General features: G+C 42.3%; 1 protein-coding gene across 1 annotated transcript in view; it reads right to left on the bottom strand.

Annotated features, from left to right (window-relative positions):
* Window positions 1–604: 604 nt before the first annotated feature.
* Window positions 605–14,264, bottom strand: part of C2H13orf42 (chromosome 2 C13orf42 homolog) — a 28,178-nt gene continuing 14,518 nt past the window's right edge. Inside the window, exons 2-4 of the mRNA XM_026393644.2 lie at window positions 3,787–3,934; window positions 1,962–2,202; window positions 605–779 (exon numbers count right to left, since the gene is read on the bottom strand). Coding sequence (XP_026249429.2) covers window positions 605–779; window positions 1,962–2,202; window positions 3,787–3,934 — 564 coding nt within the window. The remainder of the gene's footprint in view (window positions 780–1,961; window positions 2,203–3,786; window positions 3,935–14,264) is intronic.

The following is a 14,264-nucleotide window of genomic DNA, read 5'->3' as shown; positions in this document are numbered from 1 at the left end:
GGGTCCCAAGAAACAGCCCTGACAGGCTCATTCCCTTCCCCTACCACCAAGGTATTGGCCTCATCTGCTGCTTAATCCAGAAATCATTTCTGGAAAACTCTGAGACAAAAGGGCTGCATCCTCAACTTCCATTCTGCACAAAAGAAGGCAACTATGGAACCTAACCAGGGTGTTTTTGAGCCCTGTAGAAAGAAGAGCTGCCTCCTTGAAATTTTTGGCCCAGAGTTCCAAAGGAGCACTCATTTCTGGTACTGAACAGAGTGTGAGCATGCACATGGACATGGAGAAGGGCAGGCCAGGCACGGGACATGGAGAAGGGCAGGCCTCCACTCAAGGTCCCCCGTGTCTTCTGCTCTGCGACACCAGCAAGGCTCTTCCTTCCTGCTCCCTTGTCCACCTGGTGGGGAAACCCAGGCTCCTGAGGCGGGTTCTCTGGGGAGCTCCAGGTCTATTTGGCACTAGCTAGGCACCAGCCAGCAATGGCAGAAGAGTTGGACTTTGTCACAATTTCCATCTTTAACTCCAACAAACACTTTATACTGAACTGCAAGGAGACACCTTCTCAAAGACTCAGCCTGAGACAAGTCAAGGAGCCCAGGTGGGGTCAGGGCACTGTCCGCTCCCATAGTCTTTCTCGAAGCAGCCACTGCCCTTTGGGATTCTCTGTCTCATAGTAGTCCTCCCCTGGAGACGCCATGGGCTCCGGTGCAAAGAGCTCCGCATCCCATCCCGTATCTTCTCCTGAGAAGTTGAAGAGGATCTGTCTGGAGCTCCCCAGGCTAGAAGGGAGGAACGAGGCACAGGGTTTAAGTTCAGCTTGGCCAGCTGCACTGAGGGGAGGGATGCCTGGATTACCACCATGCCTGTGGAGACCATCGGATGGCTCCCCCAGTCCTGGGCTCTGGGGAGGAGCAAGCAGTGTGATCATGGGAACTTTGGATGGATCTCAGGTGGGCCTTGGCCTGGCCTTAAAGAAGGACAGGTTATGAGGACTGGGTCATGGTTTCACTGTGTCTGGTACATGGTTTATTATTATGAGAGGAAAATGCTACCCAGGAAACCCTGATTCCATCAGAATTGGGTGACTTCTGTAGAAGCGAAGGAAACCACTGGATGACTCTCTATAGGCCCTTCTGTTGGACAGGCAGGCCCCACAGCATGGCCTGGGTTGACCAGACCAAGACTTAGGAGCACAAGACTCACACCTGCATGAACAGGCCCCAGGAGTGTGGGCTAGTGAAGGTGACTGGTCCTGGGACAGGAGGATATGGAGGAGAGACATGGGAGGTGGTGGTGAGATGGCCCTTCAGGATAGAACCGGGAGAGTCTGGGGTTGAACTCTTCTTTCTAACCAACCAATTCCCAGTTCCAGAGAGCATTGCAAGGAGCAATAGCATCTTCTTCAATCTCCTCTAATAATAATCTGTTGAAAATATAGTTTATATGTTTTCTCCATGGAAATAACACAAGTGGTAGACTTCAGAGGTATCCCTGAGCCAGGAATGAGCACAGCTAACTAGCAATTGAAGTCAAGAGAAATAAGGAAAAGTTATAATTGGTTTGCCCAAGATGGCCATTGCCCACAGAGATACCATAAGATGTCTCTGACTGTGGACTTCTTACTGCATTCAACCCCAAACTCTCATTAAAAATCTGTAGCGCACAATGTGTCAATGGCACCTGGGAACAATAATGAAAGAAGATGGCCCAAAACATGAGGGTTAAATGAGTCAGAGAGAAAGGGAGGGAGATTCAGAGCTGAAGCTCTATCCAAGAAGACAATGGTGGACCATGCTATAATAGACACTATCCAAAAATCTTTAGAAATCCTGCTCCCCCAAAATACAATATGCAGGAACAATTTTGGCACATAGGATAGGCACTCCACACACCTTAAGAACCACCCAGGGTCTGCAGGACACAGAAGCGTTTTAGTTCCAGTACTTAGCCCAAGCACTTACTCTTTTTTGTGGGCTTTGGGCTTAAATTTCAGGGTGTTGAATGCTCCTTCCACAGCCTTGGGCAAGTAAATGGGGTGCCTCTCCAGTCTCCTCTGGGTGCCAATGGTCCTGCGCTCCGTGCTCCTTCGAAACTGGCTGTCTGGGGTGTGGCCAGCTTGTCCAGCAATGTCCTCAGAATGTCTGCGCGGGGCCCGCAGGATCCAGTTGGAATGCAAGCTGTGCTCCCGGGAGCTGGTGGCCACTGGAAGAGAGAAGAGGGTGACCTGGGAAGGGAGGGCTGGGCGTCAAGAGGGGAAGAAGGCAAAGGAGAGGGTGGACGGGGCTAAGAGCTCACCGGGAATGGGTAGAGCCACAGTGGATCCTTAGAAAGGCCCCAGTGGCCAAGCAAGTAGGGCACAGGGGTGCTGAATATTCACTCCATCAAACACAGAGATAGAGGTCTGCATTATTGACTTGGAATCATGCTCAAAGCGTAATGTACATTGTTAAATGAAAGAAGATCCTATTTTTGTTAAGAAAATAAACTGGTGTGTCCAAGTGTGTGTATGTTTGTATGTTTGTGTGTGTGTGTGTGTGTGTGTGTGTGTGTATGTGTGTGTCTGGAAAGGTCATGTGCCCCATGTGGGCTGTCTCTGGATGGTTTGAGGTCATACATTTTTTTTTAAACCTTCTTTATGTTTTAGCATGTTGTTTGATTAACTGGAGTTACAATTGACATAGATGGTTATTTTTACCAGGATAAAACAGTCATTTTGTGACAAAAGAAAAACATTTTCATTAAAAGATTGTGATTGTGAAGATGGCACTTGCACCCTCAGTGGACTCTGTCATCCTTCCACAGATGTTCTGCATTTCCCAGGACCCACTCCTGGGTGAGGGCTTCTGTTTGCTGGGGATGTGGGGCTGCATCCACGGGGAAGGTGAGCAAAGTGCCTGCAGGGTAGATTGAGCTCAGAAAATGGGGAACACGTCTCAGAACCAATTTGAAAACCCAAATCTCACAGATGCACATCTACTGAGACCAGAACAACCACAAACCACAAGCATGTCCTCCTTTGGCCATTAGATTAAACCCCCAAGATTATCTAATATCAGTACCAGAAGCTGTTGCTAGGTATCTAGGTAAGAGTGGGGGTAAGGGCAAGTCAAAGTTTAAAGAAATGGACAGTTTGGGAATTTAAAAGTAAAGTAGGCTCAACTCCTCAACCTGTTAGAATTCTTTGCTTTCCCCAGTGATCCACCATGGTGAGGAGGGAGGTGAAGCCTACCCCTTCCCCTTCCTTCGCCCCAGGGACTGGCTGGGCCTGGGCAGGCTCCTGGGCCTCTCCTGCTCCATGCAACAACACCCACCACCGAGCTTAGGTAGGGTCAGAGGCCAGGTTTTCAAATATAGTTTATCCATGCCCTTTCTCTTTTCAAAATTGTGGTGACATGTAGGTGACGTCAAACCATCTTCACCATATTTAAATGTGCCATTGGGGTAGTGTTAAATACACTCCAATAAGCAATCTCCAGAACTTTTTCATGTCACTAAACAGGAACTCTCTACACACCCTTCCCCCATTAGTTCTGCTCCCTGTCACTTTTCCTCTCTTGGGAAAGCCTGACCCTGTCTCAGCTCCGTGGACCACAGGGCCTCAGAGTGCTGGCTGGAGGCTGGGGTGGTAGCAGCAGGGACAGCCAGGTCCCCAGAGAGAACAAGCTCAGAAGCTGGCAGGGAGAGGGGTTCCCTTTAATCAGGAAGGGGGGACCCCATTGCTTATCCCGGAATCCCACTCACATCCCCATGCACTTTCAGCCCCTGGGTCTCTTCCCCAGCACGCACCATCAAAATCCACATCTTCATTCAGCAGGTCAGCCTCGGCCACCCGGGGTCCCCTCTCTGTATCCAGCTCTGCAATGATGGAGTCGAAGAAGGCGATGGCCTCGGCCACATCGGCACTGAACTGCGAGTATTTCTTTGAAGTTACTTTCTGTAGGAGATAAGAGGGGAGGAGGGCTGGCTGAACCAGGTTCTGAGGACCCTCAGGCACATAAGCCAGAGACACTGGAAAGGAGTAACTGTTGCTGAAACTTCATGAATATGGAGTCAAGAATTTATGAGGTTTCGCAGGTAAGTGTGAAAGCCAAGATACGAAGTGAACCATAGTGTCTATCATGAGTGAGTGAATTAAGAAAATGTGGTATATATTTGCACTCGAATATTATTCAGCCATAAAAAATAATGAAATCCTGCCATTTGCTGCAAATTGGAGGACATTACATAAAGTAAAATAAACCAGGCACAGAAAGAAAAACACCACATGTCCTTATTCACATGTGGAAGCTAAAAAGTTTGATCTCATGTAAGTAGAAAGAGTAGTGGTCACTTAAGGAAGGGGAGAGGGGAGTGGAGATGGAAGGATAATGAGCTGGAGACAAAGAATCACAAAATACGGTAGATAAGAGGAATAAACTCTACTGTTCATAGCACAGTGGGGTCAATATAGTTCACAACAATTTATTACGTATTTTAGATGGACACAGTACCCTTATTTTGTTTCTTTAGTTTTCTGTGTGTGTGGTACTGAAGTCAAACCTAGTGCCTCACGCATGCTAGGTGAGCGCTCTACCACTAAGCCAGCCCCAGCCTTACTATGGTTTTTTTTTTGTTGTTGTTGTTGTTTTACTTTTATTTTGTTTTATTTATTTATTTATTTATTTATTTATTTATGTGGTGCTGAGGATCAAACCCAGGGCCTCACGTGTGCAAGGCAAGTGCTCTACCGCTAAGCCACAACCCCAGCCCCATTATTATTATGATGATTTTATAAAGAACTAGAAGGAAGGAGTTTGAAGTTTCCAACACAAAGAAATGAAAGATGTCTAAGAAGGTAGAAATGTTAATCAACCTGATTTGGTCATTACACTTTGCAGACTTGTATTGAATTATACCCCATATATGCAATTATTATGTGTTAATTTTTTTTAAAAGGTAAATTTGATTAAGTGCCCCATTGAAGGAAGTTCAATATTCCAAGTCCATAAGTGCTGTGGGTCAACGGAATTCCAAATATCTCAGGCAGGGATAATGAAAGGACAATAAGATCTATTTCATTCTTGTTCACAGATTTGTCATCAGATATTAGAAAAAAAATAATGCAAGGAAGATCAGTGGAGTAGAATCAGGGGACCAAGAGGGAGGGAGGAGGAAGGAGAAGAACCGGGAAATGAAGGTGACCAAGCTATGTTATTTATGAGCCTGTACGACTATGTCACAGTGCACTCCAATTTTATATCTAACTATAATGCACCAATAAAAAATAAACAGAAGGAGATGAAAGTGAGCAGAGGGAGGAGAGAAAGTGGCCAATTGGGCCCCAATCATGGGATAAATAATAATAAGTAAGAATTAAATGAATCTATTCAGTGTCTAACCAGGTTCCAGGCTCTTTGTTGACTTGTGCATGATCTCAGTTTGTTGGAATAACTTTCAGTTTACAGCTAGAAGCTAGCAGCTATGAGCAGCTCGGATGCTTGAAGAATCTACACTCGTTCAGGCCTGATAGGAACGCCTGCAGGATGGGGTGCTGCAGAGGGCCGTTAGTGAAACCACAGCCTTAGCACTCGTGGTTAGCGTTGCTGAGATGCCAGGCCAGGAAACTGATGGCCAGGAGCTTTGACATGGAACGTCTAACTTAGAAATCCCCTCCCCTAGGGACAAAGACCCTTCCTGATGATAGCAATATCTAGAACATCTTCATAGTGTGGTTACATTAGGCAGAAGATGATTGGCTTATGGATACTATCTTGCTTGTGTATGATTGACGGGCATGCCCCACTTGAACCCTATAACAATTGTATGCATTCCCAAAATAAACTGAGCTACTAGACGACGACCTGAGGTGGGTCTCCACCAGTTCTCTCACCATCTCCCGGAGTCTGTGTGTTGATTCCCCGTCTCTATCCCCTGTGACAAGGTAGCCGAGCAACTAATTGACCAGAACCACAGCATCAGTTTATCATCCTCTTGACCGCGACCCACACAGAACCTGCCCAGAGCACCTGACACTGTGGAAGTCCAGCACCACGTAGGCTAACAATCACAGATTTAGAAAGAAAGAAATAAACCACTAGCCTAGAAATTGCCACCTCAGTCTCTGTCACCAGAGCTGGTGGGCAGTAGCCCTTTCAGCTGTGCACTCGTTATTCCAAATACATAATCATGTTGCTTATTTCCAAAACTCTGAGCTTTAGGAGTCCTGCTTGGGCCTCCCAGCCACACCTGACGCTCTGGCTGTATGTGGCAGTCATGCCATCCCAGGCTCCCCCAGGCACTCGGGACGCCAGCTCGTCCACCAACACTGCAGAGCTGCCCTTCTGGACCCCACCAGGAGTCTCTGCTGGGCTGTGCAACACACCATCATTATAAAACTTGCTTCTGTTACAAGAAGTTTGGGTCCTGGTATGGCTGGAGTATGAGTCATCATCCGCGGCTTTCTGGTGTCATTAGCAACTGGCCTACCCCTGCCTGTGTCATCAAGTCCCATCCCAAAAGAAGGCTTTTCCCTGAGATCCTTTATGGAATGAAGTAGGTGCATAATCGAATGAATAAGCAAATTGTTTTCTTTCCTTGCTTAGCCCTGCCTTCCTTCCCTGCAATCAAAAGCACCTGCCCCTGTTCCAATCCAGAGCCCGGCCCTGGGAGGTGACTCGTGGATAGTCTGTATCTCCCTCCACACTTTCAGGGTGACTCTGAAACAGCGGTGCCCACTCCCAGCTGGATATAGAGATTTTCTGTGTCTGGCCTCTTTGCAAAGGAATGAAATCAGATAATCCAGGGACTCCAGGGCTTGCGGGAGGGAGACTGGCTCACCAATCCCCACCTCAGCAACTAATCCAGGATAAAAAGCTCCAACACCAGTCTTATTTCCTGGCTTTGCAAGAGCAGAGCTCCATGATGACAGGGGCACAGGGGACAGGATCCAAGAGGACAGGATATAGTTCAATGAATACAGAGGACAAAAGCTCTTTCACTAAAGAGCTTGTGTCCTTGAGCTCATGCTTTTGCACCTCCTAGTGCTTAGCACACAGAGGTGATCCTGCTCCTTTCATCTTGCCACTGAACGACAACATCCCACACAAGAGGTGCACCTTCCCAGCCCCAAATCCAGCCTAAACCACCTCCTGGACAGGCACTTCTCTGCTTGTGTTCATGCAGGGTGTTTGCTCCCTGGGCTTGATGTCCAGCATCCATCCCTGGACTTCCTTCTGGTTTAGGCACAGCGGCTGCCCCCGTGTGTTTAAATGTCTGGGAATTTTTATCCCATGTCCCACAGACTAGGTGACCAAACATCCTGGCTTGCTCAGTAATCACCCCAGTATATGCCTGTTTCCCCCAGCATAATTATGAATAGCACCTTGTCTCACTCTCAAAAGTGACCTGAGTTAGAGGACAAATTACCTCATCCCTCTAGTTGTACTATCTCCTCGTTTCCCACAATGAGCAGACTATATCTGTTTTATTATCAAGCTTCTGCATAGGTGCATAATTTTTCCTAACTCTTCATTTAGGAATGAAATCCAAATATCGTTGATCACCAATCCTTTAAAAGGGATTTCTTCAAGTTCCTTATTTTCTTTCTTGCCCAAGTCTTATACACAATATCTCATTGAAAGTTTCCAGGCATGTTTATTTAAGATGAACTAGGAAATTCAAGCACTTCTGAAGAGATTTCAGTACAAAATCCTTCTAGGTCTTAATGATTTTTTTTTCAAATCTTTCATATTTGCCTTGACCAGATCTCACTTACTTTAAAAAAAAAACAACTTTTTAAAATATCCAACTTGGTTTTGTAGAAAAAATTTTTTTACATACTTATATTGCATCATTTATCATATTTAATTAGATTATATTATAAATTATAATGATAAGTCCAAAGGACATAAACCAGTTTGGGAAGAAATATGACAATTTTAATAAGTACATATTAAACTTGTGAGGGCTGGTGAGTACATAGCATACTCTAGTTCTTAAAATTGCTTCCTTCTAAACATTTCAGATATAAAAAATGTACAGAATTGTCCTATGAATTCTGGGAATTCTCACCACCACCAGCTTCAAAATTCATAAACTTTCTTCCATATTATTCACCTATCATGCTACCTCTTTTTTTTAATAAAGCCAACCCTAAAAAATATAATTTTACACATAAATACTTCAAACTGTATCTTGAACATAGATGTTTTCAGCCATTCACAATATTATGATGTGCAACAAAATTGATAATTTTTAAGTATCAGCAGGTAGCCAGTCTGCATTCTATTTTCCCTGACTCAAAAATGTCTTTCGCAAGTTCCATGTGTTCACATTAGGATCCAAGGTTGACATTGCTATGTTTCTGAATCTCAAAAGAGACTCAAATGTTCATCTTGTACATTTCCTACTCCAGACTTGAATTCTGTTATTTCTCCAACGAGCCTTATTTTTAATCAGAAGTGGCATAAAACACTAAAAAATGTTTTGTGTATGCCATTTAATTGTTGAAGAATTCATATCATTTGTTCTATAGAATTTCTCACATTATAGATTTGACTCACTCCCTGGTGGTGTTGGTTGACCTGTTCCTCCATTTACGACATTCCCTATGGTAATAATTCACTAATGATGATCTATACCACATATCAGGAGGCACATAGTACACATTTTCCAGCTTTATGTTATATGGGTTTATATGTTTGTATGGATTTGTGTGGTGGTGCTTGACCCATCTAATTTAAAGTTTATCCTCAACCTTTTTCTTAGTGATTTTAGAGTTGTTGTCTAGATCCATTATTTTATTACTGATCGCAAAGTGTTGATGCTTTTTTCTCCCCAGTGCTGGTGATTGAACCCAGGGCCTCATGCGTGTTAGACATGATTTTTCTAATTCTACATTCTTCCTGCATTTATTAGCTGTGTTTCTGGTGTGAAGAACTTTCACCAATTATCCATTATGTTTAGAAACAGAGAAATAAATAATTGATCCTTTCCTCTCATTTATTATTTTTAAAGAAATGAATTGATATCCTAGAAAGCTCCTAAGACAACTATGAGCCCAGGTTTTGGGGAGGCTGAGGCAGGAGAATCCTAAGTTTGAGGCCAGCTTGGACAACTTGTAAGACCATGTCCCCAAAATAAAAAAGGGATGAGGATGTAGCTCTGTGGTAGAGCACTTGCCTGACATACACAAGGCCTTGGGTTCAATCCCCAATACCACAAAAAGAAAAAGATGATCAATGAGGTTAATTGGTTTGTTTTTGGTATCATTACCAATTCAGGAACTTTAAACACACCTGATAATGCCTTTTCATCAGTTCTAATTATCCTTTTTAATGCTCAAAATTGTCCTATCCTTTGACAGGAAGAACCCTTTCGAGGTAGATCCTGAGTTCCTTTGACACAATCTCAGCATCTTTGAGAGCTTCCGAGCTTTCAGACATAACACAATATCCAATGTTCCTCTAGTACATTTCCTATTCCAGACTTAGATTTTGTTATTTCTCCAAGTCAGAAGGGGCTTTTAGATAGCACAATGTATATGTTAGGGGTTTTTATTGGGCAGAATTGTCATTACTTCTAGGCCTTTACAATAAACTAGGAAATATTGCTTTTTGGAAAAAAAAATAATCTGGAGTTCATACTAATATCTGTGATTCAAATTACAACAGTGTATTTGCCATTCCTCTCTCCCACCCTTTGTATTATTGCTATAATGCATTTTACTTTTAATTATGCTCTAAAACCACAATACACTGTTCTTATTTTTCCTATAGACAAAGAATTTAAAAAGACAACTCCACAAATTTTATTTTTACCCTCTTCCCCCCAAGGCTCTTTATTTCTTTGTATGCATCTAACTTTCTGTTACCACATTCCTGCTTCCTGAAAATCACCCTTTAATATTGTACTACTGGTCTCCTGTCAATGCAATGACTACTCTTGGTTTATCTTAGAAATATTTATTTTGCTTTCATTTTTAAAGTACTTTCACTCTGCATAGAACTCTGTCTTGACAGGTACTGTGTCCCCCAAAGTTCAATATAATTCCCAATGCAACAGTTGAGAGGTGGAACTTTAAGATGTGATTAGGTCATGAGGGCTCTCCTTTTATAAATGGATAAAGCCATTTTTGCAGGAGGAACTAGTTATTGAGGGAATGAGCTCCTGATAAAAGGATTAATTCAGCTCCCTAGCCCCCTGTCTCTCTTTCATGTGTGTTTTTTTTTCCTATCTTCCTTCCATCATGGAACGACATAGCAAGAAAACCCTCTTTAGATATGGGCTCCTGACCTTGAACTTTTGAAACTTCAGATATGTAAGAAATAAATCTATTTTTTTATGAATTAACCAGTCTCAGGTATTTTGTCATGGTAACATAAAACAGACTAAGACAAAATAGATTTTGAGTTTTTTATTTTTTGTCTTTCAGCTTTTTAAAAGAAACCATTCCATTGCTTCCTGGATCGCATCATTTCTAATGAGAAGTCTGCTGTAACTTTTTATTCCATGTTCCACTGTAATATGTTTTTTGTCCCTTGTCTTTTCAGCAAATTTATTACAATGTGCCTAGGTTTGTTGTTACTGTTATTTATTCTACTTGGTGTTTTCCAATCTTCCTCTATGGTTTTAGTGGGTGATGTTAATTTTGGAAAATTCTCAGCCATTGTTTCCTCAAATATTTCTAGCTCTCCCCCATCTTCTTCTCCATTTACATCTATATTAGATTATTTGGTGCTGTTCTACAGTTCCTGAATGCTCTGTTCTATTTCCTTATGTTTTCTTGGTGTGTTGTTTTGGTAATTTTTTTACCTACCTTTCCATCTCCAATCTTGTTAATTCCTTCCTTAGCTGTAGCAAGTACCAAAGAGATTCTCATCTTTGATACTGTGCTATCCATTTCTAGTCTATTTGATTCTTTTTTAAAGTTATCATGATTTTATTGGAATTCTCTATCTGATCTTACAAGCATTCTGCCTTTTCCACTAGGGCTTTTATCATATTAATCATTGTTTTGTATTGTTTGTTTAATTCCTGTCTGACCTGATGGTTCCAAGGTCTGTGCCATTTGTGAATCTGGCTCTATTGGTTTCTTGGTTTCTTTGCCTCCTCCTCCTCCTCCTCCTCCTCCTCCTCCTCCTCCTCCTCCTCCTCCTCCTCCTTCTCCTTTCTTCTTCTCCTCCTCCTCATTCTTCTTGTCCTAAAACTCATAATTATCTGTTAAAAGCCAGATATTATGTGTAAGGTAGTAGATATTTATAAGCCTAAATATCTACTACCTTACACAGAATATCTTACCTAGAAATGTTTTTTGCTGTGTTAGGCCTTTAGTTTGATTCTCCATCATTCTAGATCATTTACATGGGATTGTTGCTATGGTTACTCTCAGGGTCTCTTAGACTTTAAAATTTTCTTGAAAAAACTTTTGTTCAAAGTGGTAGCTGATGGTCCAGAGTTTCTCCTCAATGTCTGCTGCATCCTCAGTTTTAGGTCTTGCCTTTATGCTACCTGTGGAAGAAGGTCTCTCTTCATGTTCTCACTCCTCTCTTAGCAATAGTCAGTAGACCACCAAATTCTTGTTTGCAATGGTGACAGGAGGCAGAAGGGCATTCACTGTTTTTCTGAGTAGGCCCCAGTCTTGGGCAGGCACTGGGTCCTGGGGATGCAGCCTATTCAATGGCCTTGGCCTTCTTTTGGCTATGGTTATAAACATCCTTCTCACCTTCCCCTCCTCAACCAAAGTTTTTGCTCCAAAGGAAGATAGGAAAACACAATCCTGTCAGGTATCCAGGAACTTCCCTCAGCAGCTGCTGTCCCCTCCCCAGGCCTGCACCCCAGGGACACTTCCTCAGGACTTTCTACCAATCTTATGTGAGCACTCACTGGAGGTCATGGGGTAAATGTGATTCTACCTATATTTGCAAGCCTAGGGACTCCTCTCTCTCTAACTCACACTCTGCCACCACCCATTTGCTGCCAATTTTAGGTGGGATCTTCTCCACATCTATTTGTGTCTGCACCACCTAGATAGGTATAGTCATTGTTGTCACTCCATTCAGAGTCCCTCTCCCCTTAGATATGGGCTGGCTGCTTTTCCTGAGACCTCAACTCTCTCATGGTTCCAAGAAAAATCACAAACTTGAGTGTATATGGGTTTGGTTTCTCTTCTTGTTGTTGTTAAAGGGATGGAAGTGATAGTCTTCTCATCTCTCTACATCCTGAACAGAAACTGTTTATCCAGTTCAAATTAAATATAGTGGGTTTTATGCTTAAATTCCTAATTTACATGTGTGTTTTTCTTACACTGAAAATCTTGGCTCCATGTGAGATTAACAAAATTGCTTTATTTCTGCCACGATTTTGCATAGCCTAGATAAAAGATGAGAAGGAAGGGTCCTTGTCATTTGAAATTTGAGGGCTGTACTGAAAAAATCATTCCCCACTTCCTCCATTATCATCAATAGCTTTAACTATGTATTTTTACCTTTCACATGTGGTCCTTGATTGTTTTGGCATTTTTATATTATTTTTATTTTTCATATAGTATGAGGTTACTTTATATGGTGAACTAAAATTTTTCCCAATGCCTTCTATTTAAATAATATAAATAAACTGTGTATAAAATTGTTTTTAAAAAGTTGCTAGCTTTATATTACTTTGTATAATAATTTCAAAATCTAAAATCCTTATAATGTTTGAATTCTCCTGTTGATATATCATTGCTCATCTATTTTTTAATTTATTCAATACATAAATTTAAAAAAAAATTTCAAAATAACACCACCAATATTAGCCCATTGAATGCAATTTAAGATTTGTGTGTGTGTTTCCTTGGCATGTATAACTAAAATTCTCTTTTAGAGTCTTTTGAAATTCTTTTCTTTGTGATCATGCTGTTGACTTGGTAATCATTTAGGTTCATATGCACCAGTTGGTTTTCAACTTTTAATGATTGTTTTCTTCTCTTTTGATTTAATGCTTTAAAAGCTTATAACAATATGCATAGTTTCAAATCCAAAACTGTGACTAACATTCAAGACAGAACTTATTTCCATTTCAGCCTTTTTCATCTTGTTTACTCCATTCTTTCTCTAGTGTTTTGTTTATTTTTCCATCACTTCTTTTGGGCAAGATAAGCAAGCATGAGTTTATATCCATATTTACTCACTTAAAAAAAAAAGGAAGGAGCATACAACATACCTATAGAAATTGCTTTCTTCACTTCATGTAGCCAGAGGTTCACTCCCAACAGAGAGAGCCTCCTTTTCCTTTTTAGTAGCTGCATAGTTCTCCATTATACATCTGTACTGTAGAAACACACAGCAGCCCCCTTGTTGATGGATCTTTGGGTTGTTTGCAGCCCCCTGCTACAACAATTAGCATTACAGTGGAGAGTCTTGTGCATTTGTAATTTTGAACCTTGCCAGTAAGACCATAGTTTGGTGTGGATCTGCTGGTAAGTGCCCAGCTTATTGTGAGTATGTTTTAAAGAGAGAACTATAAGTAAGCATCAAGTGATCCGGCAAGTTAGTTTAAAAGGGGTTCAGAATAACCCTTTAATAAATGAGCTTTGATTAACTTTTATAAAGTTCCCTTTGAAATGTCCCCAAATGGATTTTGTGATGATTTTTCTCCATATCAAGGGTCAGCCAGAAGTCAGGGTCAGGACTGTCCAAGTCCTGGCTTGATTTTAACCATTTTTCTGCCTTCACCCAACTTCCCTGGAGCTTTCTGACCAGCATCCTTGGTGACCCTTCCAGCTGCACTGACAGAGGTCCAGGATTCAGGGCTCAGGTGAACTTCACAGGAAAATCTACTTTACAAAGAGGGGGTGACACGAAATGGGACTTGAGTCATCATGCTCCCTGGGTGAGACCCCCAAATAGCCTTCCCCCCTTGACTCAGAACTCGAGACAAAAGGAGACTGCGTCTCTCCCAGTCTTGACTTTTCTGTAGCACAGAACTTTGAACTTCTCTGGAGTGGCTGAATGGAATGCAGTCTGCTTCCTGATATAACGTGGCTGCGCCTGAGGTTTGCAGGGTCCCTCTCCCATCATCCCTGAAGCAGCCCCAAGGAGAAAGAATATTCTGTAAGAGCATCTGTATCGCATGGCTGTCTCCACTCAGTCGCCTTTCACACGTCACCTTCTGTGACCTTAGGTTACCTTTTTCCAGGCCTCCCCTGTGCCACCCATACACCCCGCCTGGGTCTTGGGTTACTTCTCCCAGATGAAATCTGCTTTTTTCCAAATCAAACTCTATCGTCTTTCTCATTTCAATTTCTG

This window comes from Urocitellus parryii, chromosome 2 (assembly GCF_045843805.1).
Source record: "Urocitellus parryii isolate mUroPar1 chromosome 2, mUroPar1.hap1, whole genome shotgun sequence".
Classification (NCBI taxonomy): Eukaryota; Metazoa; Chordata; class Mammalia; order Rodentia; family Sciuridae; genus Urocitellus; species Urocitellus parryii.
Note: the sequence above shows the minus strand (reverse complement) of the source record. Positions and strands in the feature narration are given on the sequence as shown.